Raw genomic sequence first — 15,377 nt, 5'->3', positions numbered from 1 at the left:
GGAAACCGCTGAGATGATTCAAACAGAAATGACAGCAAATGATCTGCGCCGCGTTTCCCAAGAAGAAGAAGAAAGGAGGAATCTGGCAGGAATGAAAGTCAGAGGAGACATTTCAGGTTTGTATTCATGCTTTAATCACATATGTTTTTCTGATTGGACCACAGCTCTGCAACACCAAACCTGTGGGTCCAACTGCTTCCACCTATGATAATCCAGAGTCTTCATGAAGATGAGCTTTTTCCTCTCCTGAATTAAGGAAGTTATGAGGAAGCAGTGGAATGCTGAAGGACGTCATGAGCTCTCCTCTACGCCAATGTGATGCACATTTTTATAATCTTTCATTTGGTTCCTCGTCATTTCTGAGAGGATCTCTGCTTCCTTTCTCAAGTTCTGCGTGTTTATCAGAGTTTGCTCAGGAAGGTTTTTCTTCGGACTCGCAGCCACACGATCTCCCGGCTTTTTAGTCATAATGCAGACTCTTAAAGTTGAACCTCTTCCTGTCGGTAAAAGCCGCCATCTGCGATCAAAAGAGAGAGGAGGGTTTACGACATTTGTTTAGTTTTGGAAAGTTTATCTCATCTTCAAAACAATAAATAAATGAAAGTCTCACCGGACTTGGGTCTCTGGTGAAATATCTCTTCTCTATGACCTGTCAAGAGTTTCCGGACAGATGTTTTAATGCAAAGACGGAACATTTAATGATATTTAAACTAAACATCTGATCCCAAACAATGCAAACAGAAAACTCCTCTCTTTAGACAGAAATCTAAACTCTCACCTTATCGAAGAACCTGCTGAGTTTCACAGCGTTTGAGGTGCCTGCGGCGAGATACCTGGGGTTGGTGCAGTCCTGGGGGAAGTCACATCACAAACAGACTTTTATGTAGAAAACAGTTTCAGAAGTAGCTCTCAAAACCTCAATAAAGAAAATTCAAAGGTTTAAAATCATCAAAATCTGGTGGAACAGAAAAACTTCCATGCTGACAACCAAAAAGAGAAATTGTTTTTTTTATAAAAATGTATTTTTTAGTACTGCCTCTAGGTGTCGCCAAAGTCTGCTTTCCATTTTACACCTCAAAGACCCACTCTGATGAAAATTGTGTTTTTGGTGTTTTTTACATGTTTTGTGGCATTTTTATGATAAGGAAGGACAAAATTAAAATTTCATCTCTGTGTATTTCTTTATTCAAATCTTTTTGAATTATGAGCTGACAAAAAAATTGTGTTTGAAAAAGCATATTTGTGTTGTAGAAAGTACTCTGGGTGCCCACAAGCTTCCTGCTCCACATCCATTCTGAACGAGCCCACCCACCACTCAGAAGCAAATTTCAAGCGAACTCCTGCCGCTCTGCAGAAACTATGTCCTAAATAAACAACACAGGTTTCTTGATTTTGGCTAAAAAAGATCTTATCATGGGGTCTGCTTTTAAAATAGAACAAAATGGTCATAAGAGGTTTGAATTCCCACAAACTGCAGAACTTATAAACACGAAAATATGATGGAATCGTCAATAACTGGAACTTCCAACGATTGAGAATTAAACAAGGTCACTAAAAAAGTGACGTAAAGGACAGGTGTATTTACTGCTGCATCAAAATAAGAATACACTTTACGACCACGTTTGTTTTGACAGTAAACGCCTCAGCTGAACATCGAAACTGACAAGAAATGAAAAAAGAAGTACCAGATTGATCTCTTCTGCAATGAAATCTTCTGACAGAAAAGCTGTCCGGGTCAGAACCTCGCTCCGTTTGCTCTCTGGAATCTGGTCAAACTTGGTTCCAATCAGCAGCAAAGGCACCGGGTTCTCCGCAAACTGCTCTCTGTCGTAGTCCCTAAAGGTGGGTTCAAACAGTGGGTTAGGTTAGGGTTATTGTGCCTCCAGCAGGAGGAAGCTGACATGTTCCTGCGCCGTACCCATTGGACACGATGACGCCGGTCGGAGACGAGTCCCTGTTCAGAGCTTCCAGCGACCAGCGATAGAGGTTCTGCGAGGATTTCTTATTCGTCAGATCGTGCACCAATATAATTCCTACAGAGATCAAAAATATCAACAGACTGAGTTTTTGCCATTTTAATGTTGGTTTAAAAATGGTAGAAATGTCACGTCACCATTAACTGAGTTATAGAAGACCGCTCTGGTGCTTTTGAGGCTGCTGGCACTTCCAACGGACCCCCCGACGTCCCAAAGCTCAATGTAGAAGGTCTTCTCCTCCGGAGTTCCCTCTTTATAGTCGTGGATCTTTGGTTGGAAAATGATGGGACTGTTGTGAAGCTTCTTGAAATCAATGTCAACAAAGTGAAATGATCGTTTACCCGAACGTCCACCGAACATCCGACTGTCCAAGAAGGATTTCCTAAAACTTGGTTTTGACACAACAAATGGACCAGAGACGATTTGCCAACACCTGCAAGTGAAAAGTAAAAAAAAGTTTGTCAGACGGATCACAGAAACTGCTTTTGTTGGGCATTTTTTAAAATCATCTTTATGAAGTCTTAGAGACATTTCAACGGAAAAGTTACTGCTCTACTCAAACAGTTCTGACTTTGTAACTTCCTTATCTGTTTGTTTGTTTGTTTTTTAAATTGCGAAAATTTGAATTTTACTCTATTTATGGGAACGAATTAATTAGTTATAACAGACACACAGAAAATGTTTAATAATAATCAAAAGTAAATTAAAGAGACACAATAAAAGTGGTATCTTCCCTAATGTGGAAGACAGCTTTCGATATAAAAAAAGAAAAAGAAAAGAAAAACAGAGGTTAGCACTTAGCAAAACCAAACCACAACAACAGAGAAGGGTTCAAACTTCAATTCCCACACAAGCACTGCTATTTGTTCCTCTATTATGCATTTATTACGCCACATACGCAGTTTGAACGTCATAAACGAATATTTCTGAAATTATGCGGACTATGATACATAGACGGCGACTTACCAGAATCTCCCAGTACCAACACTTTTACTCTGTCAAGAGACGCCATGTTGGATGTCAGTGTTTGGGTGTTCTGTGGAAATATGTCCCCCCGAAGAAATTTGTTCCCCTCCGTCCTCACATGCTGCGACTGCGCACATTGTTTTCCCTCGACGTCACTGAAAATAAGAGAAGACCGTTTGGCTGTTGGATTTAAGAACAATGTACACCGTATCGTTGTACATAAGATTTGTTCATGACAGAAATTAATTTTTATTTACGGAAATACATTCAATTTTTTATTTTTTATTTCACTTCATGAACTATATTATTTGTCTTTTTTGCAGTATCCATATCCCTTTTTGGTCCACATAAATAATCTATCTTATTGTTATAAAATATATAGAAATAATTATTGTATGATCGGTTTTTCTACTTTGTTTAAAACGGGCTGAGCTTAATTGTGAACACTTTTCGATAGTAACATTTTTTATCACTACACCGGAAGTAGCAAGTTGAAAGTTCCGCCCAAAAAAACGAGCCCTTGAAATGATTGGTCAAATAGTTCACAATGGAGAGGTTCAATTCGCTAAATCATGACGTCACTCTGTAGTCACTTCCTTGCTTCGTGAAAAAAAGAAATCCCAATTTATCACTTCCGGGTTAGCTTCTACTCCAACGCTGTGAAGCACAGAACTTATGCTAGCTGTTTGGGGTTTTGCGACTACAAAATGTATCTATCTGTCTGTCTTTAATGAAAATATAAGAGACATTGGTGTGAAATGACCGGAGAAGTTGGTTCTTCTGTTTTTTTGTGAGGAGCAGGAATAGCTTCGGGTAAGAGATGAGTGTCATTTACATTTAGCGAAAGAAAAAGCTGAATTTTTATGCGGCTATGTGTTAGATTTAAAAAACAGACAAACAAATAAAAAACTGAAGCAATCGCAGTTTCACATTTGGGTGCTATTACTGACGGCATTTTTTAAATCCCACAGGAAGATTAAATTAAAAAAAATGCTATATTTATTCATGTATTTATTTAGGTCTAAATAAAGTCATCACCCTCATGACTAATTCCAAGTTTGACTTTATGAGTCAACTTAATCATTATGTTGTTTACTGTACAGATTTATCAGGTTTAGATCAAAGTTTCATTTAAATTTTTGTGTCAAAATTCGTTTCTAGACACATTTGTCAGTGGATCTTAATTCATATCCCCTATTTTATTTATGTGTTTTATTATGTATACGTTGACCCGTGGGATGAATGCTGCAGGTGTTTTCAACCTCTTCTCTCTTCTTAGCTGGAGTTCTGAAGATGATCGAACCCGACGTCCTGACGGAGGTCCCAGCGGCGCTGAAGCGCTTGGCCAAACAGGTCGTTCGCGGCTTTTACGAGGTGGAGCACGCCCTGGCGCTGGACGTGCTCATCCGTAATCCCTGCGTGCGCGAGGAGGACATGCAGGAGCTGCTCAAGTTCGACCGCAAACAGCTGCGCTCTGTGCTCAACACCCTGAAGGCAGACAAGTTCGTCAAGTGCCGCATGAGAGTGGAGACGGCTCCTGATGGCAAGACGACGAGGCACAACTACTATTTCATCAACTACAGGTTCGAGCCGCTTTGGCCGTGGTTTCACTTCCTCAGACGATGGACCTGAAAAGTCTCAAATCTTTGTTTTCTTCAGAGTTTTGGTCAACGTAGTCAAATACAAACTGGACCACATGCGACGGCGCATTGAGACGGATGAACGAGATTCCACCAACCGGGCCTCCTTCAGGTGTCCCTGCTGCTCCTCCGCCTTCACCGACCTGGAAGCCAACCTGCTCTTTGACATGATGACAGGTATGATGACACCCGGTGTAGGTACCACAACCATTCGGCCTGGAACTTCCGATCGGGGTCTTGGGACTAGTGCTGTCGTCACATTATGTAAAAGGCTGTCCGTTGGTCCGATGGCGTGTCATATAGTGAAAAATAAATAAATAAATAAATAAATATAGTGATTGGTCTGAACAAATTACGATACTACCAAAGAAGAAGAAATTAAGAAGTCTGTTGTAAACAAACAGAGCTCTGTCTTCTAAACGTGTTGTTATGATTATTATTGAATGCATGTTCGCTTATAGTTTTTTTTAATCCGTTGGACCAGTGCTTTATTGGCAGAACGGACCGGGAAGAACATTTAGCCGTGCTGACAACATTTTCAGCCACGGCTGAACTTTAACTGGAATTGCAAGCGAATTGTGGCAAAATCTCTTTATGAAAATTACAAAGAATAATGTCAGACAAAATTTATGAGGGGAAATAACTTTAGGTTACAACAGTGTGTTTCAACCAGTGTGTGTGTGGTGGGAAATTGTCCTCATTAATTGATGTAAAAACATTTCCCTCCAGGATTTCAGCTCTGTGTTCATCCAAACAGACCCTGATAAAACACTGAGAAGTTAGGAATATAAAAGATCGTAAAATACTTTTTTCTTTGTGTTTATTTGATTCTATTAAAGACACTTTGATAAGAATGACGGTACCGCCATTTAGCCGTGGCTACAGCTGTTTTAGGAAAAGTCCCGCCCCTTTAACTGTCTCCACCAATCATTCTTGGAGGCTTAATCACACGTCATCAGTCTGACCAATCAGAAGTGGTTAAAGTCTTCACTTCCTTGTTCTGATTCTGCTCATAAAGTCTCTCAGTTCCAACAGAAATACCAGCTAAAGCTCGTCCTTAGCTGGGTTAGTTTTTCCACAGAATCCGGTGTCAGACCGTGGAAAAAGTGAACAAAACAAAGAAGCTCAGAGACGAGAGTCTGTCTGCCATCACTACATCTCCCATGATGCATTGGGTCAAAGTGACAGCGTCTCAGCGCACAATGAGTTTTCTTTGTTAAACGTCTTGAAACCACAACGAACACAAACAGTTTTTAAATCTTCTGACTTAACTTTTATTATATCTTTTAGAAAAAAACAGCATGTGAGATTGCAGAGGGGCTGTAGAACAATACAGACTATGAGTTTTTCCATTTTAAATATTTTTTTGGATGCTGGTGTGCCGCAGGATTTTTGTCAAGGTTAAAGTGTGCCGTGGCACAAAAAAGGTTGAAAAACACTGGGTTAGAAAAGGGAACGTGAAATTAAAATTTGTAGAGCCCGAGCAGATCTGGACGTACGTAGTTTGTCCAAGTGGGGTTACTGTAGTGCAGTGCTTCTCAATTATTTTTTGCCAGGCCCCCCCTAGGAAAAGAAAATGTTTCGCGCCCCCCCTGACCCCCCCCCATAACCCCCCCCCCACACACACACACACAGACACACTCGCGCGGTGACAATACATCAGGTCAGTATCTATAAAATTTGTATACCTAAAATTGTATCTTTTAACACTAACAAAAGAAAAAAGCAAAATAAATCCACTTTCAACAAATATTAACTTTATTTAGCCACAGAAACCCTGTTCTAGTCTAAAACAGAAAAGAAGCTGAAAGTACCTGAAATAAAAAAAATCTGTCATTCCTTATTTAAACTAGAAACATTTTGACCAACTGAACCATTTGATGCTGAAAAAAATAATTCAATCAATAAATAATATTAAATCTAAATTGATCTGAAACATTAACACAGCAGCACCAATATATTTAACGTTTTTAGTCTGAAGAAATAGGTAAAAACGTGCTGATTTTTTTTTTCTAAATGACGGATTGTTTATTTCTGATCTCATAAAAGTGCAGCTGTTTTCCTGCATTACCTGCTGTCTTTATGTCTGTCTGACACCAACTAAACCACAGGCAGACAAAGAAAACATGGATGGAAAATAAAGACACGTCATCAAAATGTCTACAATAGTTCATAAAGAATGACATTGTTAGCATGAGCTTAGGAATCTAAGGGCAGCGGTGATCTTGGGCAACAGGCAGCGGTAGCAGTGGTCCGCGTGCCCCGATTCCCCTGGCAGACAGGGCCCACACCACCCCTCCCCTTTCGTTCTCACTCGCGCAGCCGCGGACAGACAGAACAGACAATAGGAACCGAATAGTGGACCAGATTATTTTCCAAGCACTGAGCCGCTGTCACCGCTGCCCCCACGTTAAATTTGCGCACCGGACAAACCTGTGCCTAAAACCGCCACCACCGCGCGCCCCCCCTGGCATCGCTTCGTGCCCCCCCCTGGGGGCGCGCCCCACTATTTGAGAAGCACTGCTGTAGTGTGACGTTATCTTCAGTCGAAAGGATCCCGAACGGAAGTTCCAGGCCGAACGGTTATGGTACCTACACCGGAAAATGACTGAAATAAAATGAAAATGACTCATTCTTTACATAACAAACCAGATTTTTTTATAGAGTTAAAGCTGCTTTAGGATTTCTGCTAAACATCAGGTGAAGTGGACAAAAATCAGGCCATAGAAGGTGATAGACATGGAGAATAAAATAATAAATTGAGCTAAAAGATGTTGATTTATCTCCAAGTTAGTTTGGTTTAAAGGTTCCTCATTCTCACAGCTTCAAGGTGAGTTCTTGTTCCACCTTCAGGGACGTTTCGCTGCACCTTCTGCCAGACTGAGGTGGAGGAGGACAGTTCTGTCTGTCCCGACGGCAGGACTCTGGTGGCTCGATTCAACGAGCAGATCGAGCCCATCTACGCGCTTCTACGTGAAACCGAAGACGTCAACTTGTCCCATGACCTGCTGGAGCCGGAGCCCGCAGAGATCCCTGCTCTCAAACAGAGGTCTGCATCAGTCTGTAATTCTCCACTTATCGGGGGTCATCCCTGCAGGAAGTTTGGAGGACGAGAAATTAACCGAACCTTCTCTGTAGTCGGGAACGCGCAGCGGCGGCGGCGGCAAACGCCGCCGGTGGACAGCACCGGGAGGCTTGGTCCACCAAGGGAGCGTCCTATTCAGACCTGTACACCCAGAACGTGGTCATCAGCATGGACGAGCAGGACGCGCAGCAGAAGGCGATCGGCGAGGCCAAGGCCCTGAAGGAGCGGCCGGTGTGGTTGACCCAGAGCACCGTCCAGGGGGCTTACAGCGACGCAGACGCCCTCAAGAGCGGTACCGTTTCCCTTACCAATTCATATAATATGTGCCACAATGGTCATCTCAGACCTTTTAGGTTCTTCTGTTATCAGACACGGTTGTGTTTGTTCACGTACCTGACGTGTTTCGACGTCCGTCGAAACACGTCAGGTACGTGAACAAACACAACCGTGTCTGATAACAGAGGAACCTAAGAAGTCTGTTAACAATACAGGCACTGTGTGTAAGAGCAGGAGCAGAGACGAGGAACACGGTCAGGTACAGCAAAATGATCAAACAGAACCAAAAAGGTTTGATTATAATTCAGTTACAAACCAGTTCATGTTTCATGATCAGTTCCTCTCGCTGGGTCTCCGTCAGAAAACCCGTCTGCTCTTTCAAATGCCGCCTTTCGTCTGGTTAAATGAAAGTGGGCGGCGGTGGCGGAGCTTAGCAAGAACTGAAATCGACGGCCTTGACCTCCAGTTGGCTCCAGAGGACAGTCGGCATTAAATCAAAGGTCGGGGAGGCAGAGCAGACTGTCAAAGGTCAGACGAGGCTCTCAGGCTCCGTCCAGGAAGCTGCCAAAGGCCATGTGACACTCAGAGCTGGTCAGACCTTCCAGAACCATAATTGTTCAATTAAAACAATCACAGACTTGATTAGTGGGAGGCAGAGCACGGGCGCCTCATTAATAAAACCCATTTTTGTGGAAATGAAGGAATCATTCCTTCCAAACATCCTGTCTGTTTGCTTTGTTTGCGTCTGTTGTTGCCCTTCAGGCAGAAATCCTCAACCTGCAAATGATTAGAAGATTCTTTATTTTATTGATATCAAATAGTTCACTATTAGTAATAAATTGTCTTTATATTTGAAAAAACAAGAACAATTCTGTTGCCCCAGTGCCGTTTTTCAGGTTCAGGCTGTGAACACATTGTAGAAAAAAAAGCATTTTAAACTGAATAAAGATGTAACTTTTACTATGGAGTCATGAATTCCTCTGGTAAAAACCACAGGAAAGAGTTTTTTTTCTTTTTTATGCCGTTTTTAGCCAACAGTCTTATTGGAGGACATAGTTTCTGCAAAGTCAGTTTTGGCAGATTAACCCCAAAAGGCAATTTTATGCGTCATTTTCTTTATGCATGTCTTCTATCATCAGAAAAATGTCTAAAGAACTCGCTAGAAACATCATTTTCATCACAGTGGTCTTTATTTTAATTTTTATTATTATTATTTATTTTGAGTTATTATTTATTTTGAGCATACAGTTATCTGTATGCTGAGTATAAACCATAATAGCTTTTTTCTTTGTTCGTCTGGATCTAAATCATCATAAATTCTGGAAGGCAGAAATAATTTTCTCACTTTTTTCTCCTGATTTGATTTTTTTTAAATCTTTTGTCCAAAATGTCAGATTTAGTTTCATTTTAAACTTCAAAAAAGAAAAATTTCCTGAATTAGAACATGGAAGAGAAAAGTTCCTTTAGTGCAGCGCAGCCTGGAAGTAGACCGATCATTTCTTTAGTCAAATAAAAACCTGCAAACATTGGCATTGGCTCGGTTTCTGCAGATCCGTTTATGGGATGGATTCACGTTTTGTCCCCTCAGATGGAGCCGCTCTGCCTGGGGCTCAGGACGGAGCTGCAGCTCGCGATCAGACAGACGAAAACGAGGAGGTGATGCGCGCCCTCCTCATCCACGAGAAAAGGGCCGGCGCAGGACCAGGGGTGGGCGGAGCCGGCGCCTCCTCCAGACCTGCCGCGTCCTCCGCCCTCAACGCCAGTGACTCAGAGAGCGACACCAGTGAATCAGATGACGAGTTCCCCGCAGGTCCTCCTCCCATCGCAGCCGCACGGCGCCCAGAGGAGGACGAAGAGGACGAGGACGACTTCGAGGAGGTGGGGGACGAGCCCATGGTGATGGTGGGAGGTCGGCCGTTCTCCTACAGGGAGGTGAGCCAGAGGCCCGAGCTGGTGGAGCAGATGTCTGCGCAGGAGAAGGAGGCTTACATCGAAATGGGACAGAACCTTTTCCAGGACATGTATTTCTGAGCCCGGCTCACACCCAGTGTTCATCTGATGGCGGCGGCTGGAGGACCTGTGCACACGTGCACGTGTTTAAACTTTAGCAGAGGAAAGCTGTCATCTGTTAGGGAGGTGTCCCTCCTGCAGTATTTTATCCATCTGCAGTGTTTGGAAAGATGATGTCCTCAACACAAACATCCTGGTGGCAGATCCACCCAAAGTCTGTCTGCAGCCTTTACAGCTTCCTGTCTCCTTTTTGGGAGGAGGAAGAGGAGTTGGATTGGCTGCTGAAGGACTTCTTCAGAGTTGAGACTCCTTCAGCAGCGATGCCGCTCAAAAGACAGGATTAAAAAAAAAAGTCTAAATTAGTTCCACACAGAGTTTTATAGCAGTGATTTACAGTTAGATGCTGAGAATAAAAGTCAGTGTGGGTTCAGTATTAAGTGAAAACATGTTCAGAGTTACATCCTTTTTTTCCATTGCATTTTGTCTTCATGCTGCGTTCTTAAATTTCCTGCTAAAATGCCAAACTTGCAGTTTGTGGGAATCAAAGCAGTGGATGGCAGCGGCTAATTTCCCTTTAATACGAGTTTTTTGTCAATAAAACTTTTGTTCTGAAGCTTTGATTCATTTTTTTTCTCTGTTGCTCTGTTAAACCTGAGGAGTCCCCAAAGATGATTTTTCTACAGTTTTTGCTGTAAGAAAAACTACAAAAACGATAAAAAACCAGAACAGCCAATCAGAATTTTTCCTGAACATCTTGGGGTTTTTTTGACAAAAAGGAAAAATGTGCAGCTCAACATTTCTGCTGAAACCACACATGGAAAGCTTGTGAACAACACAAATGTTTGTTTTTTTGTGTGTGTGAATCTTTTCCCTCTGGTTCTGCTATGAATGGAAACGGTTTTCTTCCCTTAACCCTTGTGCTATCTTAGATGACCCCCCCCTTCCATTGAGGTGTTCTCCCTACCACGACAAAGGTGGATAAAGGTGGAAAGATTTCATGTAATCCATGGACACCAGTGAAGATCACAAATCATTGAAGAAAAAAGGTTCAGAGCACTGTCTAGTGGGTCTAGATGACCCAACTCCCATCGTTAAAGAGCCTAGGATAGCACAAGGGTTACACGATGCTGCTGTCTGCATCTGTGTCCAAATATAGACAAAGGTCTTTTCATGAGAAACTTTATTCAGTTTTAGCAGCCGCTGCAGGAGCTGTTACGAAGCTCCTTCTCTTTGTTTTGGGGACTTGTCTCTGTGACACCTGGTGTGTCAGAGCATGAATGAGGAAGGTGAGTTTAGGGATTATCCCTCCTCTGAAGCAAACCCCCCCCCCAGCCCCCCCCCCCCCCATGTGGCACACAGCCAATGAGATTAGACGCTGCAGGCCGCTGAAAACCTGGGTTCTGAGCTGCGCCGCCATTCTGTTTCAGTCCCGAGGAACTAAAATGAATTTCCTGTACGTCACGACAAAAGCAGAAACTGCAGTCAGGCTGTAAGAAAATAAGCAGGAGAGAAGCGTGTGACCAAACTACAATGTTTTAAGGTATAACCTACTTGGAGATTGAATTGTATATCTGGGAATTTTATATTATGGCTGGAAAGCTAAGAAAACTGAATTGGTCTATAGCTAAGTGGAATCTTTTACAAGCACCATCTCTCCTAATAAGGAGAAATCAACAAAAGGAACCAGTCAGGAAGACGGACCCCCGCTGCCACCCGAAAACAATGAAAGAACCACTCTGACCAAACTCAGGAAAATGGGGGAGATGAAAAACAGGAACATTTTCATTTGTCAAAAAAACAACGATAAATATGAAGAAAAAGTGCAACGTTGCACAACTCAAACAGTCTAAAAGAAGTCCAGGTTTAACTTTGAGATGTGTGAGGATGATGTCTGTGGGTTTGGTTCCTCTCATGTTCTGCTCTCAGGTTTGTGTTCTCCTGCCAGTCACTCCTGGTTCTAGGTCCTAAAGATCCTCAGCTGTTTGTATTTAGGTCATTAACCTGAGTGGCAGCTTTGTCACTCTTTTGTTGCTCCCTGAGCTCATCTTTAAGGTCATTTTTGAACCCTTTCAGCCTCGGCCTGCGTTTCAGGTTCTCCATCCGGAGGTTCCTGATCGTTATGACCAAATGTAAGTGTCTGTTACCTGGGGGGTGAGTGACTGTGCTTGAGCGCGATGCCGAACGGTGAGAAGGACTATTTCTGAAATGTTCTTTGTAACAGTGAAGGTCACTGTCTGTCTGAAGGGAGCCCCCAAAAAAAACAACAACAAAAAAAAAAACGATGACATAATTGCAGACAAAAATGGGGAAAAAAAAAAAAGAAATGGGTGGGAAATCGCTAATGGAGCCCCCCCCCCCAAAAAAAAGTACATATCCTCTGACGAAATCAAAAAACATGTCAGGGATATCCAAAGGAAGTTTTGAAATCATTATGGGATGGCCACAGGACCTATGGCTGGCATTATGTGACAAAATGAGAAATTTGGAAATTTTCCCGTTTTCCCTTTATTTGGGAAAAGGAAACTTTTTTTTTTTAATTATAATTTTTTTTTTGTTCGAGTTATTTTTCACCCCCCTGGAGTTTTGTTGACATAAATTTCATAGGAATTAAATAATAATATTCCACAGGACTTTTCATCCAGCATTTCCTGACTTCATTGGGGATTGGGGGGGGGGGGGATTTTGATTTGATTCATTGATTTATTTCAAGCATTGTAGTCGAAGGAATAAATAATTTACCCATATTTATCAAACTCATTACAGAAATGTTGAAATGCATAGTTTAAAAAGACAGAAAATAAAACAAAACAAAAAAGTCACTTAAATCACATTTGCTAAATGAAATACAGTGATCATTAACGTTGATTTATTGCTTGAAAAGGAGCAGAAAGAAGCGAATTTATATAATCCCACCCCTGCTCAGTTAATTTATTTTATAGTTTTACAGTTTTTGTAATCTGGTTCTGATCCAACAGATTCTTTCTTTCATGATTTCAGTAAACAGTAACAGTATCCATTATGTAATAATCATTGATTATTAGAACACATGATCACAATAAAACGGTAATCATTGCTACACATTGCAGATCAAGTAAAGAAAATCAATAGTTTATTGATTGTAATTTAAACATTTCACTAATCATTATTGCACATTACAATGTAATACTCATTGGTTGTAATTAAAAGAGCTTTGATTCTTTCAACACAATCAAGTTTACACATTTTTGGAAATAATTTGGAATCATTCAAACACCTGTTGATCCTTAACTCCTCTTATCTTCATATCCTGAAATCAGAGTTTCTTTCTACATTTTCTTAAATATTTGGATATTTGAACATTGTCTGAGCTCATTACTGAACCCGTTCCAAAGTTTAGTGCCACACACCGACACACAGAAACTTTTCTTTGTGGTTCTTATCAGTTTGATCTTGAAGTTCCTACATTTCCTCAGTTTGTTTCTTCTTCATTTTCTAAAAACTGTTTCTGGATATTGAATGGTAACAATTTCACACTGACTCTGTATACAAGTTGTTGGTGTAAAAATCCACAAGGTCAAACAGTTTTAAAAGTCTAGATTGATTAAATAAATTGTTTGTATGATCAATATTTCCGGCTTTATGTACAATTCTGACGGCTGGTTTTTGAAGTAAAAAGAGAGGATGAAGTGAACTCTTAGAATTATTCCCACAAATGTCTATACAGTAAGTGAGATATGGTAATATCAAAGAGCAGTACAACAAATATTTACTGTTGTGTTCTAATATATTTATATAATATATTATATTTAAATATATATTTATTTATGATTGAAATCTCTTTCCACTCTTTGCAATTACAAGTTGTAGATTTTGAATGCCGTGCTCACGATGAGCTCGCAAAAGTGGCGTTCTCCTCTTACTTGCATTTTTATTTTTATTTTTTACGGGATATTGTGAAAATGTAAAGCATGGAACGTGGCTGAAAAAAATGATAGGATATGAACATATTAGGAGTGTGGGCGTGGTTACCAAATAACCTCTGTGACTAAGGAAATCCAAAAGCTTGCTTCTGCAGATTCTTCTGAAACTTCCTTAGATCTGCTCAGGATCCTCACGTGACCAAAAGTAAAATGGTTGCTATGGAGACAACGCCAACAGAAAAGCCGCCATTAAAAACAAACGAACAATAACATGCAGCTCTGACCAGCCTGACAGGGATGGAATGGGGGGGGGGGGGGGGGGTCGGCGGGTTTTCATATGTGGGTCATAGCAAGTAAGTTCGGGTCAAAGGTGGGCGGGGCTGGCGGGTAGCGCCTGCGGTCTATACAACTCTGCTCGCAGCTTTAATTCTGTTTGCATTTATTTTGAGATTTTAAGGGTTGTGGGGTTTCCACACATGCTAGAGGCCACTGAGCGTTGTCGTGTTGCTGGGTTCATTCAAAGAAAAGCACTAAAAGTTCCATGGTGAAAACAACATTTCTTTTTGAGTATTTAGCGGTGAGGAAAAGAGTTTATCATTTAGCTCTTCTTGAGTTTGGCCTTAATGCCTCTTTAACCCACTCTTTGACCCCACTTGAGAGTGGGGTCATCTGGACCCCAAAAGATAGCACAATGGTGAAGAAGCCTTTCAATGGGATCAAAGCGTCTTCCTTTGTTATTGGTCTTTTTCTGAGTGTACTTCAGTCATTTTTACAATTATGAATGTGTCAGCCAGCATGATCTTCAGTAGAAACTTGCTGCATTTTCAGTGGTTCAGGTTTTCTGTCTCCTTAAGGGCCCCTGTCCTCCATTTTTCTTCTCCCTTCTGACTTAAGAACCTAATTAAAAAGATCCATTACTTGCTAGACGACGACACAGAAAGTGCTAAACAGATGTGTCAAACGGATGCAAAAAAAAAATCCCCTTACAGATATTTGGCTGAAAATGTCAAGAGAATCTGGGTGAGATAAAGACCTGTGGGGTCGCTCGACAAGCCCATACATTCGTTTTAAGTTGAGAGGATGGACACCTGTAGGGAAGAAGCTCAAAGGTCAGGATGAAAACAGGACCGGGGCTCATTAAAACATCCTCTGCCCTTCAGGACAGCTCAATTAAAGTCCCAACCTCCTGCTGGTCCATTGATCTACCAAGGCAGGTCTCGGTCACAGGAAGGGTGGTGGGAACAACAGGGAATTTACCAAAAAAAAAGTCATAGAAACACTGGAGAGCAGCTAGACTGTGTGCTGATACAAGCAGGAGAACTGGGGTTTGACATTTCTTGACCTACTTCCTTTAATGCTCTTGTGGAAGAAAAGAGCAACTGAATTCTAGAGTTTATTCTGACATTGTTTTGGTTTGTGGAGTCATACAAAGGCATGATGTAATGACTGATGCTTTACAAGATTTCCCTGAGCAGATTACATAAGGATTGATTGATCGCAGGTGCCCCTGACACTCCTGATCCAA

At 41.5% G+C, this 15,377-nt stretch overlaps 2 protein-coding genes across 2 annotated transcripts; one reads left to right on the top strand and one right to left on the bottom strand.

Moving 5' to 3' along the window:
- Window positions 1–110: 110 nt before the first annotated feature.
- On the bottom strand, window positions 111–3,099 carry rabl3 (RAB, member of RAS oncogene family-like 3). The gene is made up of 8 exons (XM_004086920.3): window positions 2,943–3,099; window positions 2,318–2,409; window positions 2,114–2,243; window positions 1,919–2,033; window positions 1,686–1,836; window positions 779–850; window positions 611–649; window positions 111–517 (listed from the first exon to the last, which is right to left on the bottom strand). The coding sequence occupies exons 1-8, from the start codon at window positions 2,986–2,988 to the stop codon at window positions 461–463; spliced, it is 702 nt and encodes a 233-aa protein (XP_004086968.1). The 5' UTR covers window positions 2,989–3,099; the 3' UTR covers window positions 111–460.
- Window positions 3,100–3,529: 430 nt separating this feature from the next.
- gtf2e1 (general transcription factor IIE, polypeptide 1, alpha) lies at window positions 3,530–10,566 on the top strand. Its single transcript, XM_004086919.5, has 6 exons — window positions 3,530–3,755; window positions 4,222–4,525; window positions 4,602–4,759; window positions 7,436–7,631; window positions 7,721–7,959; window positions 9,532–10,566. Exons 2-6 carry the CDS (start codon window positions 4,236–4,238, stop codon window positions 9,972–9,974), a joined length of 1,326 nt encoding a protein of 441 aa, XP_004086967.1. The 5' UTR covers window positions 3,530–3,755; window positions 4,222–4,235; the 3' UTR covers window positions 9,975–10,566.
- The last annotated feature ends 4,811 nt before the right edge of the window (window positions 10,567–15,377 follow it).

The sequence above is a fragment of the Oryzias latipes genome, chromosome 21, assembly GCF_053564925.1.
Source record: "Oryzias latipes strain Hd-rR chromosome 21, Olatipes_Hd-rR_3.1".
Taxonomy (NCBI): Eukaryota; Metazoa; Chordata; class Actinopteri; order Beloniformes; family Adrianichthyidae; genus Oryzias; species Oryzias latipes.
Note: the sequence above shows the minus strand (reverse complement) of the source record. Positions and strands in the feature narration are given on the sequence as shown.

What these genes read in the sequence shown, in the direction of transcription:
- rabl3 (XM_004086920.3), bottom strand. Translation starts at nt 2,988, where the DNA reads ATGGCGTCTCTTGACAGAGTAAAAGTGTTGGTACTGGGAGATTCTG. An exon ending in GTTGGTACTGGGAGATTCTG is followed by an intron (nt 2,410 to 2,942) that starts GTAAGTCGCCGT and finishes TTTCACTTGCAG; the next exon opens with GTGTTGGCAAATCGTCTCTG. An exon ending in CTTCTATAACTCAGTTAATG is followed by an intron (nt 2,034 to 2,113) that starts GTGACGTGACAT and finishes TGATCTCTGTAG; the next exon opens with GAATTATATTGGTGCACGAT.
- gtf2e1 (XM_004086919.5), top strand. Translation starts at nt 4,236, where the DNA reads ATGATCGAACCCGACGTCCTGACGGAGGTCCCAGCGGCGCTGAAGCGC. An exon ending in TACTATTTCATCAACTACAG is followed by an intron (nt 4,526 to 4,601) that starts GTTCGAGCCGCT and finishes TGTTTTCTTCAG; the next exon opens with AGTTTTGGTCAACGTAGTCA. An exon ending in CGCAGACGCCCTCAAGAGCG is followed by an intron (nt 7,960 to 9,531) that starts GTACCGTTTCCC and finishes TTGTCCCCTCAG; the next exon opens with ATGGAGCCGCTCTGCCTGGG.